Here is a 25,104-nt window from a genome sequence, read left to right as displayed (position 1 = left end):
AACTCTTAACCCACATTTAAAAGAGAACTGAAAAATATGTTTTAGGATGTTTTCCTAATAAAAATTAATCTTGATTTTTTGGAAAAAACACAAAAAAGACTATTTAAGGTAAGAATACAATAAGGAAAAATATTAAATAATAAATATTGAAATGATTGTGATCCATAGAATATAGATATTAAAAACTAATGGAAAGAAATAAAAAATATAATAAAACAAAAAAGAACAGATAATTAATGAAGTATTTGAATTTCTTTTCCAAATTCATCTTTATGGACCAAAACAATAACAAAGAAAAAATAGCTTCTTAACAGCCACTTAAACCAACTTGGCAAACTTAGTTACATGTCATGTAATCACGTCCTATTCTATAAGGCCTATTTTAATTCTCTTAGGGTGGCTTCTCGGAATTGGACTACATAACTTTAGCAAATCAAATTCCAAATCAATCACAACAAAACCATCTCATAAAATTACTCTTTTACTCCATCATTTGTAAAACACTATGAGTGTGGAGACTTGAATGCAGTGAAGATTTAATAACTTATAAGTACGCATTTATATATGTGCACTCATTTCAAAGTAGAGATAAAATACAAAGAATAAAAGAAACTAATCTGTATTGATAGGCAATTTTACAAACAATACCAAAGTATAGAGTTAAAGAAGATATAATATTTTAAAATGTAGACACATAAAAAGTCAGCAACTTGATCAATTAGACATTTAAATTGTCGATACATATATATGATCTACAATCTCTGACTAAACATACAAATAGAAACGAGAGTCACTATACATTAATAAAAAGAATATGTCTGTAATGTTTATGACTATGTTTTGAGTTAAAATAAAAGAATCAGATGGGCTAAGTCAGAGATCTGAAATGCTCTCCTTCTGATCTTTTTTCTAGAGTAAATTTAATTTCCACCATTTTTTATTATTATAATTTCTCAAATCAAGTGAAATTTTTACACAAATGTTACATCATGTTGGATCAAATAAATAAACTTTCACAGGTACAGAGGAAGAATATAATTGCTGAAAGAAAATTCTCTTACCTTCCTACTTTAATTCATAGGTATTTATACATAACAGACATGACTATTGGTGAACACAATAACTCTCTATAAATACAGACGACTCTTTGTGAAACAATACACCTCTTGATAAATACAGAAATATCTCTTGAACAATACAATGAACTAAATTAAAGACTATTAATTATAAGTTTATTAATTCAACACATCCAAACTTTTTTTTTTTTTAATTTTAGACAATAAATCCTAATGAACAGTTTTTTGTTAGCTCTGATTTTTGTAAATTTAGCAATTTTGTTAAAGTTTATTAACTCTAATATCTTTAATTTAGTTTTACTAGCATGTCAATTTTTTATTAAAATAATTTTATCTAAATCAACTTTCTGTTAGAGCTAAATCAACATAATAAGATTAAACAAAGGTACAACCATCTTTTGTACTGCATTCATCATCAGAATACAAGATTTGAAGAGCTCAATCTAGAAGATGTCTCTCAAATGCATTTCCAATTCAATGAGCCGACAAACTCTCTCCATATATATACTGCTATTGCTTAAAAAATATTTTCTCACTGAAAAACTCAAGCTTCAAACACTTATCCAAAACATCACATTCCAGATTCACATTCCAGCACCCTTGAATGTTGAGATGTGAAAGAGCCTTGCAATTAGTAAGTATGGCTTCAAGACCAACTTCTTCAAAAGTCCCAAAACACATACCAAGTTTCTTTAGGCCCGACATTGTACTTGCTATCACCATAGCCTCACTATTATCAATTTCATTAAGCAAGATAAATTTGAAGTTTCTTCTTAGCTCAGTTAGGCCTTTGCAGTTTTTCCCAAATACTCCAATCCCTTTGCTTGTGATATTCAAACAATAACTAATGTCTAAAACACTTAAATTCACTAGAGAATCAACATGTCTTTCCACCATTTTATCTGTCACTTCACTCATTAAAATTTCCAGCACTTTTAGGTTTTTCCCCCTACGGATACAGAAAACATATAGATAGATTCATGTATGTAAATCAAATGTCTATGTGAAAATATGAAACTTAAGGAAAGTTAAATTCAAATGGATTTTCAGACATATCTCACGATAACTATACTCTCTACAATGATATGTCGAATCAAAGAAACCATTATTAAACATTGAAATAGCACAAAAAATAGAAAAACATTTATAATCAATTACCAGTTAGCAGCGGAAATGAAGCCTCGATTTCCAAGCTTGAAGGCAGAAAGCAACCGAAATGAACCTCTATTGCGGTTCATAAGCTTATGTGCCACCGAGTCAACATCCTCGACGGAACGTTCCCGTTTCCGGCACCAGTTCTGGATGTTGATTTCTGACCAGCAATAAGGTCTCGAAATGCATGCTAACCAATTTTTGCAGACCAACGAAACCAGTCCTACCCATTCTTCTACCGAGATTCGAGCGAGTATGAGTGCTAGTATTTCCGTATTTAGATCCTCCCATCGGGAAGAAGAAGATGAAGACCATTTGAACATTTGAACATTATCAATGTTTTCTTTCTTCTGCAAATCCAGATTCGCCATTACAATTGAATAATGCCGGAGCCAGGACCTAAACCTCGGAGGGGGTTGACCATGTAAGGAAAAAAAATTAAAAACTATTTAGCATATTTATAAAAATAAAAAAAAACATTACAAAATGAATACCTAACATGAGGCAATTTACCCCTTGTTGATGCTATATTCTAATAAACATTAAAAAATTGAATTCGATCAAAACCCCTAAAATTTAACATATTATCAATTCAATTTAATCAAAACTCATAAATATCATATTTCAAATTAAAACCTCTTAACAAAATAGTTAAATATCACATTATCAATTCAATTTGATCAGAACCTCTAAAATTTAACATATTATCAATTTCATTAAAACCCTTAAACTAGATATCATAAATTCAATTGAACCCTAAAAATATCACATTATCAATTCAATTCAATCAATTCAATTGAACCCTAAATCAACACCCCTATCAATTCAATTGGAGACCCTAACTATCATATTATTAATTAAATTTAATAAAAATCCCTAAAATAAAAAAACCCTAAATAATTTAAAACGCTACATTGAAGACTTAGCTCTATATCTCTCTCCTTCTCCATCTCTTCCTCAACAGGCATCGCAGCAGCCGAAGTTCCTCTGGTCAGCGATGGCATAGTTAGGCTTCTCTTCTTTCTCGCAGAGCTGTTCACTTCACAACAAATTCTAATTTTCTTTCTTTACACACTAATTTGTATTTTTGATTAAGAGCTTTTCTATGAAATATTCTTTTTTGAGGGAGGAGCCTATCCCTTTTATACACGTATTACAATCCTCACAAGATGCCATTATAAAGATGCCTCCATAAAAAAACAAAACCATGCTACTTTATAATGACATCTGTGTCATTTCATCTCTACTGTAGAGTTTGTCTTACACTCTTTTTTTTTCTACTAGTCTCTTCGCATCTTACCTTCCTCAATCTAATTTTCACTTTCATCTTTGTTTTGGAAGAAATTGATTCTTCCCTGATCTATTATACTTTACCTCTTCCATCAGCCAAATCTAATAAAATCTTGTTATTCCATTATTCCCAGATCTACTGCAGTTTACCACTTCAATATATGTTGACTTGGTTGTTCTTGAAGTTTTGGTTCCTTAATTGATTCACTTACAGTGGTCTGAAGATTACTGTGAATCATTCAAAAATCACAGAAGGTGAGTCCATGTTCGATTGATGAAATTCTAATGGGAAAAACGTGTAAATTTGATTAATTTGTCAACAAGCAGCTTGTTGTTGTTGGAAGGCAACATATGTCTGTTTTTCATATTTCCTTTTTTCTTTTATTCCAATTGCATCTTGCAAATATTGTCTCCTTTGAGGTTTCTTTTGCTTAAGGTTTTGTTCCATAGGATTTTGAGATGCAACACAATTTTCAAAACCTTTTTATTATAATGACTAAATTAAATTAGTATCTAAACTTTCCCATGTTTAGTTAAATCAAAGATTGAGTAATTATATCTAGAGACTTCATCTTTGATGTCATTTAGAATGGTGAAGCAGAATAAGTTATGCTCCAATCACCATTAATAGAATACAAAAAAGCTTACACATTCCCGTTGCTATAATTCATCATTGTACATGACATAGTAGCAAATTTTGATTGAGAAAAGAAAAAAAAAAAGAAAAAACCAATGATTTTAACTTTGCTAATTTCGTGCAGGCGAAACCATGGTGAAGAAACTCGAAAAAATATTCTTTCAAGATGTGAGTGCATCAGCACATTTTTTAGGCAATCAGAATATTAAAAAGAGATATTTATGATAAGAGATTGCAAGTAATTTGAGTCTAATCTTTATACTGATGTAATTGATGTTTCTTTGAGTCGTTTATATCTGAAAAAAATGCACTTTACACTACAAAAAAATGAGACTTACAGGCACAATTAGTTGGTGACAAATTATAATTTTAGTCCTCAATTATAAATTTTAAATTAGTATAGAGGACTACTATATCTTTTTGTCTCTGATTTTTTTAATTAAGAAAAGGGGACGAATTTAGTTAGTTGAAAAAATAAATATTGTACATTTAGTTTTTGAAAAGGAAAGGGGACGACACATGTTATCTTCTTTTTTCCCCAATTGAAATTAATATATCGGCTTTTTTGTTTAGGGTTAATCCTTTCTATCTCTCTCTCTCTCTCTCGCTCTTCTACCCCTCCATGCTAGTTCGATACACCGTCTTTGTCTGCAACCGGCGCCACCAAACATCCCTTCTCTCTCTCGTTTGTTCTTTCGATTCGTTTTCCTTCTCCATTTGGCTTTCTCTGTTCTTTCATTTTCCTTCCTTTCATCTCCTCCCAATCGTGATCGATGAATTCAATACTAATCGACAAATTCAAGATAACTGCCTTTGACGATGGCAATGGTTTTGGTTCTCCAGATGATGTTGGTGTCCAAGGTAATTGATCATTCTTTGAGCATTTTACTGTAATTTAAGTTATTTGAATCCAATTATGTAATTTCTTTTTTACATTTTTTAGGTTTTTGGAATCTATATCAGAATATATTTAGCCTGGTCAATAAATTGAGGATTAAACCAATCGCTTTATTAAACTGAGAGACTAGAGGTATGTATAATCACTTGAAACTCGAATGAAGAATTGAGGAGAATGTCCATAATTTTAAACATTAATTTTTTGGGGAAAAAAACTTGTCATCAACTTTAGTTCTAGAAAAACGAATTGATATACTGAGGATCATTCTGCAGGCTGAATTTTTGATATTCCAAGACCAGCCTTAGTTGGCTACCCCATTGGGAACCTTATCTTATACTCAAGCAATCAATACATATATGTTATATTTCAACCAAAATGATTTTTTGGACTTTGAAAAAATAATATTCACTGTGTTGATTTTTGTAAGTTATATATGGATTGATCATTCATCACTACCATATATTTGTAGTGATTGATTTTGACAACACGGAATGGCATGGAGAAAATACTATCCAAATAAGGATTTTTTAACTGCAACTTCAGATTTCAGGAATTTTAAAAATTACTTGTTGCTTATACTTTACTTAGACAGTTGTCGGTATCCTATTTGGAGTATTGCTGATAGTTACTGCCAAGGAACTTTTCAAACCATTTGGCTGCTCATTAAGGCTTAATTGGAATGTTTTTTGTCTGAATATTTCACAAAATTGATTATTGCTTTGATGCTCTTAATATTTGATCATCAGATTCTGAATCTGTTAGTGGTGGAATCCTTGATATTTCAGCAACATGCGAGTCTATTGACGATCTAAATTGCAGAACTTCAGCAAGTTCATTGCCAGAGTCTCCAAAGAAGCAGAGGATATCAAAACTACAAGAAACATTTTCAGTACTCGAAGAAGAGGATGCTTGTCCCATTTGCCTCGCATGTGTGAAGGTGTCTATAAATTATATTGTGATTCATAATATTCTAAGATATTTTGTGTGTGTTTGCTTAAACTTGATGTTCAAACTGTCGGCATCTACTTGCAGATTATGATACAGAGAATCCAATTTTTTTTTACCAAATGCGAACATCATTTATAAACTGGTATAGTTTAGGCTGGCAATTTCATAAAATGTAAAGGAATAGAAAAGAAAAGGATTTATGGCACTGTTCATTTCTGGTGACATGACTTTGCTTCTTTCTAGTTAACATGAATACAGAATGTTCACTTTTTTATGTTTCTTAATTTCACAGGAAATGTTATTTGGCAATGGCTTCAATTACTAGCATTTCCCAAGATGAAAAGTTGATTAGCAGTTTCGGTAGAAAGCTTGCCAACTTAGTGGATTGAGATGCAGGTAAATCTAAGGTACTTGGATACATTTTATTGGATCCTTAGCTCTGACTTTGATTGTTGCACCTTTTATCCACGTCTTTTTTCTCTTGGCCTAATTTGTCGAAAGCTAAGGTACGTGGATTACATTTTATAGCTCTTAAAATACTTCAAATATTGTTATATGGGTAATGTACATGAAATTATTATAATCTTCAACTGAATTCTTAATTGCTTTAGTACTTTATTCTCTGTTCTGCCAATAGAAATAACTGATATACTTTTTTTTCTATTTTTAGTCTATTAATTGGTGCTTCTTGAAATTTCAGGTTTTAATTTTGATGCACAGGTTCTTTAGTACATCAGGTGGAATATTTCCACGAGCTAAGGTAGTTTCTTCTGAGATATTGAGTGTTTTATCTTTCCAGTTTTTTTTTTGTAAATTCAATAATGGTGTCTAATTAATACTTAAATTCCTAGGGTACAGTTCCCGCATCCACTTAATTGAAAAAGGATATAAAAGAACTCATAATGGTTATCCTGCAGATTCTGGCAGTGAAGTTAACTGTTCTGAATATTCTGGGTATGCTAATTGCTCATTTGATTTTATGGGGTTGCCGGCACATGTTGACTACCTTCAAGTTTATGTTAAAGCAGAATATGATTAGCTATTTCAATTTGAAGATTGCACTGAATTATTCCCTTCTAACTCTAAGCTATGCGTTCCTCAACTTAATTTTACTTTGGAAATATTTGCAGGCCAAGTTGTCTGCTAAGGGTGATGAGGCCCTGAAAGATAGGGAAGTTGTTGTCTTTGCTTTAAATGATGTGGCTGAGGGTTGATTAATGGCCTTTATCCTCATTTGTCTCAGGTAAATTTATTTATGTTCTTCCAATTTAATTGGCTCTATTTAAAGTAGAAAGCAGACAATCCTGATCTACATGCTTTCTTCAATTTTTCTAAAATACAGAACATGGTTGTGACATGCTATTAAATTTTCAGGTTCAGCTGACAGTATTGTGAAATTCTTGAATTTGGTTGATTGGATCCACAAGACCTGAAGTGGAGTTGAGCCTTCTAGTTTATGCCTAAGAAGCACAAAGTGATGATGAAGATATTAACACGATGAATGCTTACTAAGATGCTAATGAATGAAGGAAAAATTTGAAGGTAATTTTGGCTATTTGTTTACAACTGTTAGGCTACATTTGATTTATTTATTTACAACATAATGTGAATAGAAATAAGAGATCAACAGTACAAAATGCCTAGTCAAGCTGGTACTTTCTGTATAAGAACTCATAAGATCAGTGCAAACATCAACAATGTAAAACTTAAATTTCAGTGGTGTTAATATTACACTAACTCCCTTCTCAAAAGATAATACACTAATTATGTAGTTATCATTTTGGGAGTGATGTTGATAGTAATTATTTGATTTAGGAAGGCAAATGTTATATGATATTTTCTGTGTTCATTTGCAGTGAAGGATTTGAGAAGAATGAAACGATTTAAAGCTAAAGGGGATATCGTTAGATTGATCTTAAGAATGATGGTTGAACATATAGAACCAATGTTATTTGGGAAGGACGTAGTTCCTTTTTTTCTAATAATTTTTTGTTGAATATAAAGGTTACATAATAAATCATTTTGTGTTGATTTTTTTTGTTTTATTTATGTTTATAAATGGGGTTATGGTTTATTTGAAAAATGAACCAGTAAATTACTGATTATGGTTGATGTTGAAAAATGAACCCGTAAATTTACCGGTTTAAATTAATAATTAACATTTTTATTTTTTTAGGGCGTGTGTCGTTCTTTATTGTAAGGACAGAAATATGTCACTATTACATGGGGACGACAGTCGTCCCTATGAATGGGGACGAGATGTTGTCCCTAAGAACGGGGATGAGATGTTGTCCCTAAGAACGGGGACGACAGTCGTCCGTAAGAACGGGGATGAGATGTCCTTAAGAACGGGAACGACAGTCGTCCCTAAGAACGAGGATGAAATGTTGTCCCTAAGAACGGGGACGATAATCGTCCCTCTTAACGGGGACGACAATCGTCCCAAAGAATGGGGACGACAGTTGTCCCAAAGAATGAGGACGACATCATGTTTTTTGTCCCCTATAGAATCAAGGACGGAGGAAACAAGGACGAAAAATAGGGACGAAAAAATTGTCCCTGAAAGTATAGGGGACAAATTTTCATATTTTTGGGGATCAAACACAAGAACAATAATTTGATAGGATAGAAAAAAAAAGACAAATAACACATTAACTTTGTTTTCCTTTTTAATATTACTAACAAATAATAATTTACTAGTCATACATAGAGTAATTCAAAATGTTTATATGAATCTAATTCAGAGTGTTTTTTTCTCCAAGCTTTTAATCAGTGAGAAATCAAGGCAATTCTGGGTGTTGCTGGACAATTACTGCTATCTTCACAATAGTTGGTAGATGCTAGCATCAATGATATGGTTGTAGTGGAGGTTGGTTGAAAACTGCGTTTGAGTATGTAATGGAAGTTGATTGCGAAAGAAGCCGATTACGATGTTCACAGGGTTAGATGGACGTTGTAAGGTTCCAAAAACTGGAACTTATCAAATCACGTGGTATGGGCAGGTGGCCTATGCATCCACTACAAGAACGGCACAGTTTTAAGTACTTAGGTTATGATGGAAAGATGACGGGGTATGTCCAGCGACTCAAGATGCAAATAGGACACACAGACAACATACTGGGTATGCGTAGAAAGGTTAATTTGGAATCGAAATACAGATATCACAGCAACGTATTTATGAAAAACAAGTGCATTAGATGCAATGTGACGACATACGAGATATGTCTCGAGGCATAAAATAAGAGGCAATGGCGACATACGAGATATGTCTCGAGGCATAAAATAAGAGGCAATGGCGACATACGGGATATTGCATAGGTTAACTTGTACTCTTCTCGGCACTCATACCAAATCAGAAGGAAGAAATTGCTAGCACTGATTGCAGAACGCGGCCGGCCAAAACGATCTTGTTGTAGCTATTCTAGCGCCGAGATCGTGGAAGGCTACAAGTATGTTGAGGTTTTTAATTACTAATTTCTTGTTTATGTTAATTTCTCCCTCCAACTTGTTAAATTTGTATTATTTAAAGGAAAATTAAAAGTTTTGTTTTGGAACGGTTGTTTTTATTGATTGAGCTCATTATGGTGTTAAAATATTATGATCAAATGTCTTTCTCAAATGCTATTTGTTTTCCTATCAGTTTACAACCCTAATTAAAAGATAATCATTCTAGAGATTATTTTATTTTCAGAATTAGATGCATTTTTTTGTTGATAAAACCTAACAATAAATATAAAATTTTATTAGAAGAATGCAAAGAGAACATTAAGATCTCCACCTATCAACGACCTCTTCTGTAGTTGTTGGATGACACAAGTTAGAGTTTCAAAAATCATAATTCATATTAGAAGAACAATAACCTCTAAGAGTTTCGGTATGGAACATTAATTCGCAAGCCATTTTAATGCAAAAAATTTGGGTTTGGTCGTCTATTAATTTGGATACACTCTTACATTCATGCGTGTAGCAAAAGCAATTAAAGTTGGAAGAGAAATAAGCAATTAGTGCGGGGGCTGACTAGGAGAATCCATATGAGACTTTTAACAATACAATTTTGTTTATATGTTGGCTCATTCATTTTATGATTCATTGCAAATAATGGAAATTATGTATGATTACAAATCCTTATTTGCATTGCATTTCATGGCATTGACAATTTGCAGCATTAGTAAAATATGTTAAGAAAGGGGTTTAAGCATTTGAGTCAAGAAAGCCTATGTTCCACATGTTGGTATCTCATGTGCAAATCTTCAAATAAATAAACAAATATGATCTATTTGAAGTAAATAAACCTGTCTAGTAGAGATACATAACACTTCCTCAATTATTGAAGTTAAGAAATAAACGTTTGCAAACAACTTCGATTAATTAATCGAGTGTATTGCTCCGAAAGTATTTACATCTAATTAAATGTTGTTCCACATATCACCAAAAGTATTGAATCGCCAAAGCTACCTAATTTATTCCACAGCAAAAACATTATTTAGCACACAGTGAGTATTATCTTCATGTTCCTTGATCTTCAAAGTACAAAGTTTAACCTGAAGTTTGAGATGTAAATACTGAATCTGACATGTAATCATTCAGGTCAAACAAGTCGTCTTGCTGGTGAACTGCCTATCTCCAAATAATGAAATAGTGAAGACAGCTTGAATTGTCAAGACTAAAAATCTTTACTTAAACCACCAATCTCTTCCTATTCTATCAAAACTGCCCCGTCTAGTGCCAATTTCTAAAAATACTAAAAATCAATTAATACTAAAATTGTTAAAATTTAATAAATAAATAAATATATATATATATATATATATATATATATATATATATATATATATTGTTGGATCAAATAAATAAACTTTCAAAGGTACAAAGGAAGAGTATAATGGATAGGTATTTATAGATTACAAACATGACTTTTGGTAAACAACATTAACTCTCTATAAATACAGATACTGATACAGAAATAACTCTTGGATAATACACTGAACCAAATTGAAGACTATTAATTACAAGTTTATTATTTCAACACACCCCTTAAACTTATAATTTTTTTTATCCCTTAGTAACACTAAGAACAACTCTCAATTTGCTGAAATCTTCCGGGTTAGGTTTTGTTTGTTTGTTTTTATTTTCTTGTTCCTATAAAAAAAAGAACAACTCTCAATCTGCTGAAATCTTCCAACTTCAAAGATTTAGTAAAAATACCAGTAACTTGATCGTTGGATGGTACATGCTTGAGTTGAATTTCTTTCCTTCCAATGCATTCTCTAATGAAGTGATACTTGGTGTCAATATGTTCGCTTCTATCATGAAAGATCGGATTTTTAGCCAACGTAATAGCCGACTTATTATCAACAAAAACATCAGTTGCTCCATCTAGAGCAAACTTCAAACTTTTTAACATCTGTCTCAACCATATTGCATGACAAACACAAGAAGCTGCTGCAACATACTCTGCTTCATATGTTGAAAGTGTAACAATTGCTTGTTTCTTAGAACTCCAAGCAAAAACAGCAGTTCCCTTAAAAAACACAAAACCAGTTGTGCTTTTTCTATCATCAACATCTCCTCAATCACTATCACTGAATCCATACAATCTGAAATTGTTCTGGGAAGAGTAAAATAAACCATAATCCAGTGTACCTTTGATGTATCGAAATATTCGTTTTGCTACCTCCATATGAGTTAAAGTTGGAACCTCCATGTAACGACTAATGAGTCCAACTCTATAAAAGATATGGCCTTGTACATGTCAAAAATCTCAGCCTTCCAACCAACCTTCTAAACAAAGTTGGATTCACATTTTCTTCATCATCATGCTTTGACAACTTATTTCGACAATCCACTGGTGTAGAAGCTGAATTGCATTTATCCATCTTGAATTCTTTTAAAATAGCTTCTGCATATGACATCAGCCCCAAATCCGTCATCACATAATTATTTGTCATCAACTTCTTAAATTCTTCAATCATCCTTTGATCAGATCCTGTGAAAATTAAATCATAAACATACAAGCATACATACATTATTTTTCCATCCTCATTCTCCTTGATATACAAAGCATGCTCATATGGACATCTTATGAAGCGATTCTTCTGGAAATAGTCATTAATGCAAGAATACTAAGCCCTTAGAGCTTGCTTAAGGCCATACAAAGCCTTTTTTAACTTCAACACCTTATCTTCTTGCTCTTTCACAGTATAACCCAATGGTTGATTGACATAAACTTCTTCTTCAAGAGTTCCATTTAAGAATGCTGACTTGATATCCATTTGGTGAATTTTCCATCCTTGTTGAGGTGCCAAAGAAATAACTAATCAAATTGTCTCAATTCGAGCCACCGGAGCAAAAACTTCTTCATAATCAGCTTTAATATAAGAAGATCTCTTCAACATGGCATTGGTAATGCTGCTCTTACTTGGAACTTCTTTCTTCTTACTGACTTGTAAGGATTCCACCAAACATTGCATGAAAAATCTATTCTGTACATCCAATGTATATTTCTCCAATCCCAACTCATTTTCCCACAACATTATTATCTCCTCGAAGGTCAAAGAATCAACATGTTCTTTGATGTCATTGATGCAGCAACACGTAGCTTTCCAAATCTGCACTTGATCTCCCATGAACCAATCATGATATCTCTTTTCATCATGATTCTCAATTTTTAGGAGAATTTTTGTCTGGCTCTTGATACCAATTTGTTGGATCAAATAAATAAACTTTCAAAGGTACAGAGGAAGAGTATAATTGCTGAAAGAAAATTCTCTTACCTTACTACTTGTATTGATAGGTATTTATAGATTACATACATGACTCTTGGTAAACAACATTAACTCTCTATAAATACAGATACAGACACAGAAATGACTCTTGGATAATACACTGAACCAAATTGAAGACTATTAATTACAAGTTTATTATTTCAACATATATATGTATATATAATTACTCGAAATCAATGTCATTTATATCCAACACACCAATCCATGAATTCCGCACAACGGGAAATCCTCCCATGGTCACCATTAACACAAATAATACTGTTAAATAAAACAAGATCCAAGTTTAGTTTAACGAGAATTGACATTCAAGATAATATACCATTTACTTGTTTAGTTTAAGTTCCTAGAAGTGTGGTTGGAAGGAATGAGATTATTAATGTGTTTAGTTTAAGTTCCTAAATTTAGGTAAAACTTCCATCCATGTTTAATCTAAATTCATTTGTTATGTTTAATCTAAATTCAACTAACGGCCTATGTCTCTCTTTCCTACTCTTGAACTCTGTTTACATTAAGAAAAAGAATGCATAGAAAATATTTAGAATGTCATGTACATCAAAGCTTGGAACCTAATATGAGCTCTTTGGATCTAATAATCTCTTTCAAAGCTCTCTCGTGTCAAAGCCTCTAAAATGGCTCAAACCGTAATTAATTTCATGCTATGAAAAATGTGTATTTGGCAAGAGGCCGCTCCTAAGACTCGAACCTGTGACCTCCTGGTCACACGACAACAACGTTTACCGTTGCGCCAATGCTCGCCCTCAGCTATGATAAGAATATTGTAGAAAAATAATTATTTAGCTACAAATTCTATATAGTTATAGCTATAGTAATAATTACCAACTACAAAAGTTAGCTGCGACTTAATATTGGTAGCTAATGTATACTAATAGCTACAATTATAGCACTTTTAAAGTTGTTACTAGTTTTTGCTTCGATAAATATATTTTATAGTAGTATGTAATATAATAGCTACAATGTCTTGACTATGATAAAATATTGTAAATAATTGAATTATTTAACTACTAATACACAATAGAATTACCTAGTGTACCATGTGGCACATGGTACAGTTTATCTCAAAAAACTTGGTTCAAGTACAGTTTACAAAGTTAAAGTTGTTCAAACATATATTTAACTCTTAAAGCCTTCATTTCTAACAATGGTTGCCCTCTTCACATATCCTTAGCGATATTAAGGTGTTCCCATTTTAATTTGATGATATTATCTTCAATTTGGGAATCGTTCTTTAGTTGTACTGCAGTTGTTGGAAACTACTGGGAATATCACTTCCACATCCTTACTGTAAACACAATGAGCAATGAAAAATTGAAATCATTAACACAATAACAACAAACAACACAAAGACTAACTTATCGCCAAAGAGCAAAGATCCCGTTTTCTTTATAATTCCACCGTCTAAAGGCAAAGCTCCTTCAGTTATGCATGGAAGAGCATGAAGAATATCAGTTCTGGTTTTATAGACTTGTAGGTGTGAAAAAAGGGTATAGAATAATGTCTCTCTAAGACCATGTCCATTTGGAGTTACACATGTCAAATTTCCACCGTCCATATTGATCAAGTTTACTGCCAAAATCAAGAAAGCCGGTTGGAGATGATCCATTTGGTAATTTTGGCTTTAGAAGAGCAAGCTTCTTTTGTGGATCACCATGTATGAAACCTCCAGTATATGGCCTAATAAAAAACATATTATAGTCAAACATCTAGATATAAAATAGTAGTCTTACATGGACTCTTCTAGAGAGATAACTAGAAAACGGCCACTGATTTTCCTTCCAATAGAAGATCTAAGGCCATGAAGGCCAGCAACTCTATTTATCTTCCCTTCTTCATAAATCTCTAAAGCCTTCACACTTTCTGAAGTGATTTTCAAAAGATTTATTAACATAGGTTCCTTTAGTTTTCAAAATCTATAGTTAGTCCTATCTTTATTACCAGCTAAAAGTGATTTTCTCTTCCACTGAAAAAAAAGTGATTTTCATTAAGAAGGACACCTTAAGTGACAGAGATAGATAAACATAAACACATATATAATCCTATAATTCACAAATGTTCATCTATAAATTCTCACAAGTTGTCAAAACTCAGAAAAAAGATCTTTTTAAAATTGGAACTCAGATGTTCAAAATCATAGAAAATACTCTGTTAATGAAAGAAAAACAGGTAGGAAAATCAGAGGATGATACAGATAATACATTAGTTAGGAGTAAAAGAGCACTGCCATACTGAAATAGTAATTTAGGTCTTGAGAATTCCGGTTAAAACATAAAATCAAGAAACGAAAAGTAGAAAGATTTACCAAAGAATTAGGGATTAATGCTGAAGATCATTTGTATGGGTTCATAACTATCACGTAGAGGAGATGTTGATTGCATCCCATCAACAACATAACAAGTTTCCATGGATCTTATCTCAGATTCACATCTAGAGGAGTTACATCGGGCTGGCCAGAAGGAGGAGTGGGTAATGGCAGGGAGAGAACACTCATCCCTCAAAAATCATAAACTTTGAGAACTGCTTATGTAGGGTTACGAACACTTATTAATATTGAAAATCACTCTGTCTTGTTTTTATTAAAGTAATATTTTAAGAATTCTTGAATTGGTAATGACAGGTAGTGAACACTCATCCCTCAAAAATCATAAACTTTGAAGTAATTTAGATCTTGAGAATTCCGGTTAAAACATAAAATCAAGAAATGAAAAGTAGAAAGATTTACCAAAGAATTAGGGATTAATGTTGAAGATCATTTGTATGGGTTCATAACTATCACGTAGAGGAGATGTTGAATGCATCCCATCAATAGCGAAACAAGTTTCCATGGATCTTATCTCAGATTCAGATCTAGAGGAGTTACATCGGGCTGGCCAGAAGGAGGAGTGGGTAATGGCAGGGAGAGAACACTCATCCCTCAAAAATCATAAACTTTGAGAACTGCTTATGTAGGGTTACGAACACTTATTAATATTGAAAATCACTCTGTCTTGTTTTTATTAAAGTAATATTTTAAGAATTATTGAATTGGTAATTTGGTAAGAGTATATAAAATAAGAAGAGTGACAGGTCATTTTGATATGTCAAACTTATAATATTTTGATTTTTTTATTTCTCTAATTTAATTATTATTTTAATATATTTAGAACCAAATTCACCCTACCTAGTTCTGTAAGGGGCTTTCATACTATATATGTGTTAATTAAAATAATATTTTAAGAATTTGAAAGCTTCAATTGGCAATTTGGTAAGAAGAGTGACACATCATTTTGAATTGTCAAACTTATAAAATTTTATTTTTTTTATTTCACTAATTTTTAAATCTATTTATTAATTACTAATTATTACTTTAATCTATTTGAACCAAATTCACCACATGTAGTCCTGTAAGTGGTTGTATTCATATTATGTCCTTGTGAATAAATTTTCTTAAACAATATTTCAAGAATTAAAAAAAAAACTAAACTTGAAAACTTTAACTTCTTTCAATACTTATTTATCCGAACGTTGAAAGTTTCATAAATTTACAAAATTTGATAAAAAATTGTTCACGATAGAATGAAACTTAAGTAAAAAAGTATGATAAAAAGAATGAAAAAAAAACATTACTGAATTTTCTTAAACTTTATCGTATAAATATATAGATTACATGTAAGAACGACACCAACCATCAATATTATATTTTCTTGTAAAAATATGATGAATCTAAATCATTATTTTTATATTAACAAAAATTGTGTGATTATCTCATTTCTAAATTCACTTAAATAGAGGTTATTTTGGTGGTGAAGGCTTCACTGAAAAAATATAGTGGATTTTTCTAACCTGTAAGGGACGGGTGATCACGTTTATTATCCCCCTAGGGGCCCAATTGTCTTGCTTCTTTTCCTTTTCTTGCTTGTCTCCGTCATCGTTTTATGAAGAATCAGTCCAACTTACCACTTTCCGCAATTTTCTCCAGCTCCGCAGCTAGCTGTCATCAATCTTTTGTTTCATGGCCTTCACTCTTGTGAAAGTGGCAGTATTTTTCATTGCTTCGGCTGTTTTTGAGTTTAGGTGGATATTCGATTCGCATCTTATTATCCTCCATCCAAAAGAGCATTTCTTTAAAAGGAGCATTAAAGGGATTTGATGGCTTATCCCTTCCCTCCCGAAGCATGTTAGAGGTTGCCCACCCCTCTCTTCTTTTCTAGGGCGCCTATCAGTGTTGGGGACCTTCTCTCTTTGAAGAAATGGGTTTGGCTTGTGCTCGTCCCAACAAGTGTAGTATGTGGCTCTATTCATAACAGCTTCGAATTATGCTCCTCCCGACTTCGGTAATTTCTCTCTAAGGTGTCAATAGCTCTGCCCACATTAAATTCCTTTACCTGATCAATGGCCATGTCCTGGAACTTATCAATCAACTGACCAAAGATTCGTTTTGAACTGGTCGATTAAGATCTAGCATGGCCTTCCCCTTCGGTATTGAGGTGATGAAATGGTCCACGAAGCATTCCGCCATCTAATTGAAGTTACGAATGGATGAATAAGAGAGTTGGTCATACGAAAAGGTCATTGGATTATTTCAAAGTAGTATGGAAAATACGGTGTAAAATAACGTCAGTAGTCATAGTTGCTTCCATTATTCGTCGAAATTTTTTGACGTGGGTATCAAGGTCGCTCATTCCTGCATATTTGACAAAGGTTACGACCCAGAATCATCTAGGCATGGGTGGATTTTTTATGAAGAGATTTTCTTTAGGAGGTCCAATATATCTTCTTTGCTGAGGGGTGCGCCCTCTTTAGCCATTGTCTTCTTTGATTCGGACCTTTGGTGGTGATTGCTTTGGGTTTTGTTGGAGAACGGTGTTTGCTTCGCCCATGGAGTTTTTTTTCGTCCTTCGGCTCCCTTCACTTTGTATGGCGCCTGTGAGGACTCCTCGATTTGGAATATCTTCAGCTAGGTGATTGGCTTCAGGAAAAGACCCTAGGGGTAGTAGAGGATTCCCTACCTGATTCTACGTCCCGATGGGGTTTTTCTCGCGCACCTTCTTTTGCTTTCCGTAATAATCACCACACATCAGCCATCTCTAACTCATACGTGGCTTTTAGGTCGTCCATCTCTTTTCGCATGGCTGCTAAATTCTATGCGAACCTACTTCCTTTGCCAGGAGCTAGTATTGAGGGTCTAACGGGGGCTAGGGCCCTGCATGCTCATCAACTTCTTGATCGTTGTTCCGGTGGATCTCGAAGTGAACTCGACTAGATTGAGCCATTGCTGAATATTCTAATAGATGGTGGATAATCGAAATTTAAATTCACCACACTAATGATAACTTGTTACCTGAACTCTGTCACGTGCCAAGCCCATGTTGATGATCCAACATCGTGTTGGTTCCTATAAGATAATAAGCAGGTTAGACGGGGCAAATTTGAGGCTAACTATTTGGGATAAAGGCCAAATTTGAGGGTGAACTGCAAATTTAATTCTAACATACGAAATGATCCAAATTTAAGCTTAATATTTCTAGGCAAGATAAATATTAGCTTTATGTTACCGAGAAAATTTGAAAATAATAGTTTGAGTGTTTTTTAATTATCTCGTCAGACCTTCCAAACATCAATTAAGTCTAAGATATTTAATGTGATATTGCCGCAGGATGTGTAGTTGCAGATTTAGATTTCTTGCCTCTTCTCAAGCAATATCAGCTAGATGGTGTATCAAAAGGGCATTGGAGGAGGTAATTCTCCTATTTCTTTATCGTTCTGTTGTGTTTGAATCTAAGTTATACTATTATGACATGGTCATATTTTGTTTAGTCTACTTCAGGACATTTTCAGGATATAAAATTTAATATTTATGAGTTCCTGATGTGATGCTCTAGTTGAAATGCTTAGCTTCAAATGTCTCTTTATATCTTTTTGGGCTAAGGTGTCAAAATAGGCCTATGGTTTTTGAAGTAGTGTCAATTTAGACTTCACGTATAAAATAGCACCAATATAGGTTTAACGTTTAAAAAATGGTATCAACCTAGGCCTCGATAACGGAATGAGACACGACATATATTACTCTGTTAAGTTCTGACAGTTGTACGTGGAGGGAGAAATCAGAACTTCACGGAGTAATAGGAATGATGTGTCCAATCCGTTATCGAGATCTAAATTGATACATTTTTTAAACGTTAAGCCTATATTGGTGCTATTTTGTACGTGGAGCCTAAATTAATACTTACCTAAAAACCATAAGCCTATTTTGGTACCTTATCCCTATCTTTTTTAAGCATCACATTTACTTGATCTTAATAAACCTATGATCCCAAGTTATTCATATATCATAAAACCTGTTATACTATCAGTACTCTAAATTTCAGCTTCATTCGAGCACCATTGGTCTACATGACCACGATTGAAGCTAAAGCTTCACCTGTTCTGCTCTCAATTTCAATCTGTCAATCATTAGCTAACTTAATGCCCAGACTATGTGAACTAATTGCTCTGATTATCTTGACTGCTATGGGCCTAGTGAGTTTTCTTGAGTTAGCGCTACAGTTTATCAGCTTATTATACAAATTTATGTTCATATTTTTTTAAAAAAAAAATTTGTGCAGATTTCAGCACATCTGATCTAATCTTATGGTTTTGCAATTATATGGCTGTTGTGAAACTTGTGACGTTTCTTTGACTAAGCAGCACATCAGTTTTATTTATTTTTTTATTGTTTCTTGAACATTTGCAATTGAATTATTTGATTGAATTTATAAGGCCTGAAAATTTGAATTGTTTGTCAGGTTGAATCTACACTGGTTGTGCAAAATCTTCAACCTAAGATCAAAGCCTTTCAACAAAGATATGCAGGCAATCAGGTGTGGGGCATTTATAGTCGTGTATTGAATTTTGAGGTTGAGCTTGGGCATGTGTTTTTTTTCCTTTCAAGAAGTTTAGTTCTTTATAAGTACACTACAAAAAAACATGGTCTATTACGACACTTTTATAGCGACACTTTTTAGCATGCGTCTTCATATATTAAAATTTAGCTACACTTTTGTATTTGTGTCGATCTGTATTGTCACTTAACGACACTTTTTATTATACGTTGGCATTTTTAGAAAAGTAACTACGCTTTTAAAAAAAAGTATCGGTATTTTTTCAAAATTAAAGACGGTTTAGAATTTACATCGTGAATGAATGTCTCAGTATTTTTTTATTTGAATATATTTATATTTTTATCCCCTTATTTAAAATTCAACCACATTTTTTTAATTTACGTCACGTTTTATAACAATTCAATGACGCTTTTAATTCTTGTGACGGGATTTTTAAAAATTTAACTATCACTACAAAAAAAAAAAAAACACAAGTGGGCTTTAACAACACTTGTTTACCAACACTTAAAAAAAGTGTCCATGAGCTTAATTAAAAAAGCCCAAAAAAAATCAAATGTAGAAATAAGATGCGTCTTGGGAGCCATACTTTCCCTTTCTTTCCCCCTCTCCCTCTTCGATCGTCCACAACAGGCCGACAGTATGGAGTATAGCGATTGTGAAATCAAATCCCAATTGCAGATCGATCATGAAAACAAAACTTAGAGATGGTGAATTTAGCTCTAGCATGCATCCGATCAATTTCATTGGTGAGTCGCTCAATTTCATATTCAGTAACCTAATTTTCTTTGTCTAAAATGAATCGACTGATCGACTTGCTTTAACTGTGGTTATCAATTTTGTTTAAATTCGAATCTTCTTCTTCTTACTTCATGCTCTTGTTTTGTTTTATTTATCGATGACTGTAAGCTACATCTCATGTCGATAGACTGTAGCTGTATCTAGGTATCAATCGGCCTGGCCTGGTCAAGTGACCATCATCTTGATCCCCTAGTTATGTTACATTAACTTGATTGCCTGCTCAATATTGCGTTAGATTTTTCAGTTTCATTGTCTGCTTAAACATAATGCTAAATTCATTTTAAGTAGCTTATTATCCTTTCTTATTGTTGAATTGTCCAGGTCTTACTAAGCACCTATGACTCTTGTTCTTTGTTGTTGGCTAACTCTTTGATTTGTTTGCCAAAGTCTTAAAATTGACTGCTTGTTGAAATTATTGTTGCAGGAAAGAGGAGAAACTGTACCACCTGAAGATTCATTTGATGTGGCTCGAAAGGTTAAAGAAATGTATTGTTACACTTGTTCTGACATTGTTAAGGTAATTCTTCTGTTGCAAAAACATCTTTTGTTTAATAACCGCATAAGTTCATGATACATGTTATTTTACTTGCGTCAATTTTAGCATGACAATTTCCACCACTGCAACTGTATTATGCCTTCTGGCATATTTATGATGTAAGCGATAAATGTAATTCTAGATTTCTTTGACCATTCGAGGAGTTCAACAAGCATGATAAAGGACCAGCCAAGTGTATTAAGCATTGGAGAGGAATTAAACCAAAAACAGGGGCACCATTAATGCCTCTTAGAGTTTATACTGTTGAATATCTAGTTTAAATGCTTAAGATGTTTGGAGTGACTTCTAGGTATGCCTCTTTTCTTTGTTTTGTTCTAGATAACTTATAGCATCTAATAGAAATCCTTTGCCTTTTATATTCTAGTGAATGGACCTTTGAATTCTTTAGGAGGAAGAGAAGCATATTAAACTGTTATTAATGAAATGGAAATAACCAGGGTGCACTTGCTCAGGTGGTATAAGTATTGTAATTGGATAAGCTTAACCATTTAATCTGGGTTCAATTTGTGAGGATGGGAATGCAGCTGTATTTAAAATGCTCAGTGCAACCTAGCCTGGTTAGTTGCTGTCAGGTATGCCTCTTTTCTTTGTTTTGTTCTGGATAACTTATAGCATCTAATAGAAATCCTTTGCCTTTTATATTCTAGTGAATGGACCTTTGAATTCCTTAGGAGGAAGAGAAGTATATTAAACTGTTATTAATGAAATGGAAAATAACCAGGGTGCACTTGCTCAGGTGGTATAAGTATTGTAATTGGATAAGGTTAACCATTTAATCTGGGTTCAATTTGTGAGGATGGGAATGCAGCTGTATTTAAAATGCTGGTTCACTGGTTCAAGTACACGAAGCCAACTATAACAATCAATTGCTGGTGGTTGTTAGTTTGCCTTTCCTGATAGAGCTGATCCTTCAACATTGTCTTTCCTTGTCAGTTTGTAATGCATTGCTTTTGAGTAACTTTTAACCCATTGTTCTTATCTCTCCTTTTAATTTTGTAGGTTTTGTATGTAATTTGGGAACTGTTGGGCGCTTCTCGACAAGGCCTCAAGATTTGAAAAGGAGGTTAGCATTTTACTTGCTGCATAATGTTATCGGGTTCATTAGAATGCGAGGGATGGAGCATGGATTTTGATAGTCTTGATATGTTCAAGCATCCTTTTGATAACTAATTCTTGTTGATTTCTTTGCAGTCCTGGTGTTAGTTTAGATGTGTATATTGTTTAATTTGTCTTACTTTCATCCAAAAATAGTGCTTAATTTAATTACACCTCTTTTGATATTTCATTGTTTTAGCTCAAAAAATATAGATGAAGAGTGAGCATTTGTTTGAGTCCCAAGGATGCCCCATTATACTCTTCAGGTATATCTGCTTGTTATGTTGCTATTTTTTTAGATGAAATGTCTTAATGAGTAGAAAAGTTAGTAATGTATTAATATCAATGGATTTTGTTTTTTTTTCTTTGTCTTGTATCTCAATTTCTTCATTGTGAAAATGCATATCAATGCCACATATTTGTTGAAAGTCTTAGTGAGTTACTCATCTTCTTTAACCATTATTTGATGCTAGCTTTGGTTTATTTTTTCACTTATTATATTTACTTTTTCTTTATTTTATTTACAGTTAGACTTCATTCTCTTGACAGGTGCCATATGATATGTAAATTAAGATTTATTCGTCTGATCAGTATATTGATATGGACCGTCTCCTTTACTTGATTTAGTTCTTTCAATTGATTTTCCCTAAATTCCGTAATTGTCTACACACTGAATTGTACATTTTACATGTTTCGATGATAATTTCTCGAAGAAAACATATAGTTTGATTGGTTCTTTCTATCTTAATGGATCGCTAATCAACTATATCGAACAGGTGAAGCGGTTGCAGGAGAAAATATGCATCAGAAGAAGAATGTAGCGGCAGCCGGTGATGGCAGAAACCGACGAGCTCTTGGGGATATAGGTAATCTGGTAACTGTTCGAGGAAATGACGCAAAGGCATAAGATCGCATATGTCGCCCAATGACAAGGTTTCTCTCTCATTATTCTCTTTGATTTATGTATCTGAAAGGTGATTCGTTGTTCCTTTTTTGTGCTGATTATACTTTTCTTTGATAGGAGTTTCCATGCGCAACTATTGGCCAATGCCCAGGCTGATGTAGCCATGGAGAATAATAATCACAAGGTTTGTTTTGTTAGTTTGGACTTCCATTATTTATCTGTATATAGTTTGCATCAAGTTTTTTCAGTATTTCTGAATTTGGATTCTGGGTTGTTTTGTTCTTTTATACCCCCATATGCAGAAAATAGCTTGTGTCAAGGTGAACAAGGTAGAGGGCGAAGTTCCAGTAGGAGTAGCAGTCGGTAAAAACATGCAGCAGAAAAGGCAATTCAGAAGAAAGTCACAGTAATTCCAAAACCTAAAGAAGTGATTGTCATAAGCCCTGATACTGAGAAAGATGAGAAGTTGAACAAGTCCGAAGAGAAGAAAAAAACGGTGGATAAGAAAATGGAACTGCATCTGTCTTCTAAAAAAAAGGCACAGACCTATACTTCAGCCCTGACTGCTCGGAGCAAGGTGAGTTTCGTCTTTGTATCCTGATTGGCTATATTGGAATGGTTTAAAAGAATAACTCTTTTGAATTGGTCTTATTACAGAAGGCATGTGGTATAGCCTCCAAACCGAAGGAGGACATCATTGATGTCGATGCAGCAGATGCTAACAACAATATGGCTGGCATCGAGTATGTTGAAGACATCTACCGATTCTATAAGACAGTAGAGGTATGTACATCTTCGAATTTAGTTAAACAAGTAACTCTATAGGAATCGACACGCCTAAACCGTTGTAATTTCTATTTGCAGAATGAGAGTAGGCCTCATAATTACATGGAATCACAGCCTGAAATCAATGAGAGGATGAGGGCAATTCTGATAGACTGGTTGGTGGATGTTCATTAGAGATTTGAGCTCTCACCAGAAACTTTTTATCTGACTATCAACATAATCGATCGGTTCCTATGTGTGAAGACTTTTCCAAGAAAGGAACTGCAATTGGTGGGCATAAGTGCAGAGGAAATCTGGCCCCCAGAGGTCAATGATTTGGTATGCATATCTGATAGAGCACATAGCCATGGACAAGTTCTGATGATGGAGAAAACTGTCCTTGGAAAGCTGGAATGGACTATTATATTTATATTTATTTTTTCTTTATTTTATTTACAGTTAGGCTTCATTCTCTTAACAGGTGCCATATGTTGATGGAACTTCTGCCCATGTATTTCTTGCCTTGGTTACTCTTGGTTCTGATCAAAATTTGGATGTAAAGTATGCCAGAATATATGCATTTGGAGTTGTTGGGCAACAATTTAAATGACATGGTATAAGTATGTTTACCCTTAAGCTGCATTTACAATTTTGAAGGAGCAGTTTATATGCTTAACTCATCAGATTGTGTGGTTTTTCAGATTGTTGATAAAATCCGTGTTGAAATGGAAACTTTGCTTGAAGATAGATCCCATGAAGCTACTATTTGTGTTCAAATGGAAGCTTTGCTTGAAGATAGATCCCATGGAGCTACTATTGGTGTCGTCCACGCACTACTGGTTGCAGTGCCTCACACAACATATAGACTTACAGACTATATCCTTAGCAAAGCTTGACAGAATCAATTTCAAGATCTTGTTAAATATTATTTTTATTTTCTATTGAGATAGTGGGGAAAAGGTTGTTATTATGTACCCTTATTAAGTCAAATCTCATAGAGATGTTTTTCAATAAAACTGTTATAACATTCATTTGAGACGCTTATTTATGAAAATGTTGATATATTAAGGACATAATAATATGCAATTGTCGTAATTTAGAGATGATGTTTCAGCTGCAAAATGTCGTTGAATTTGAGATGTAATAAATTTTTATGTAGTTAAAAGTAGACGTTTTTTTAATTAAAGGTCGTTAATTTGGGGGCGCATCTAAATTAAAGTGTCGCGGTATCCAAGACACTTTTAATATTTTCTGAAGCGAAATAACGACATAACAAATATTATATGTCGTTTACTTTGCGACGCTTTATTAGAACGTAGTGGGAA

The 25,104-nt window shown here is 33.3% G+C and overlaps 1 protein-coding gene, 1 long non-coding RNA gene and 1 pseudogene across 8 annotated transcripts; 2 read left to right on the top strand and 1 right to left on the bottom strand.

The window, feature by feature from the left end:
- Window positions 1–4,772: 4,772 nt before the first annotated feature.
- LOC136224091 (probable E3 ubiquitin-protein ligase RHB1A) lies at window positions 4,773–9,310 on the top strand. Of its 7 annotated transcripts, none has more exons than XR_010686274.1 (8): window positions 4,773–5,016; window positions 5,099–5,185; window positions 5,800–5,990; window positions 6,294–6,761; window positions 6,853–6,955; window positions 7,132–7,244; window positions 7,376–7,543; window positions 8,764–9,310. XR_010686274.1 is itself a non-coding variant. In XM_066012343.1 (8 exons), the coding sequence occupies exons 1-3, from the start codon at window positions 4,929–4,931 to the stop codon at window positions 6,324–6,326; spliced, it is 312 nt and encodes a 103-aa protein (XP_065868415.1). In that variant the 5' UTR covers window positions 4,773–4,928; the 3' UTR covers window positions 6,327–6,397; window positions 6,702–6,761; window positions 6,853–6,955; window positions 7,132–7,244; window positions 7,376–7,543; window positions 7,858–8,706. The 7 variants fall into 7 exon arrangements, 4 of the variants coding, with proteins under 4 accessions (XP_065868415.1, XP_065868414.1, XP_065868412.1 ...); XR_010686273.1 differs by lacking the exons at window positions 6,853–6,955; window positions 8,764–9,310 and adding an exon at window positions 7,858–8,706 and having other exon boundaries at window positions 6,294–6,397; window positions 6,702–6,761; XR_010686272.1 differs by lacking the exon at window positions 8,764–9,310 and adding an exon at window positions 7,858–8,706.
- Window positions 9,311–13,957: 4,647 nt separating this feature from the next.
- On the bottom strand, window positions 13,958–15,204 carry LOC136222162 (uncharacterized). The gene is made up of 3 exons (XR_010685520.1): window positions 15,104–15,204; window positions 14,157–14,478; window positions 13,958–14,086 (listed from the first exon to the last, which is right to left on the bottom strand). It is a non-coding gene; the product is annotated as an uncharacterized lncRNA (long non-coding RNA).
- A 2,704-nt stretch (window positions 15,205–17,908) lies between these two features.
- On the top strand, window positions 17,909–24,833 carry LOC136222876 (G2/mitotic-specific cyclin S13-6-like; annotated as a pseudogene).
- The last annotated feature ends 271 nt before the right edge of the window (window positions 24,834–25,104 follow it).

The sequence above is a fragment of the Euphorbia lathyris genome, chromosome 3 (genome assembly GCF_963576675.1).
Source record: "Euphorbia lathyris chromosome 3, ddEupLath1.1, whole genome shotgun sequence".
Taxonomy (NCBI): Eukaryota; Viridiplantae; Streptophyta; class Magnoliopsida; order Malpighiales; family Euphorbiaceae; genus Euphorbia; species Euphorbia lathyris.
The sequence above is the reverse complement of the archived record's forward strand: the minus strand, read 5'-3'. Positions and strand labels throughout refer to the sequence as shown.

Coding starts and splice junctions, on each gene's coding strand:
- LOC136224091 (XM_066012339.1), top strand. CDS start 4,929: ATGAATTCAATACTAATCGACAAATTCAAGATAACTGCCTTTGACGAT. Junction 5,017..5,799: donor AGATGATGTTGGTGTCCAAG/GTAATTGATCAT, acceptor TTTGATCATCAG/ATTCTGAATCTGTTAGTGGT. Junction 5,991..6,085: donor TTTGCCTCGCATGTGTGAAG/GTGTCTATAAAT, acceptor ATCTACTTGCAG/ATTATGATACAGAGAATCCA.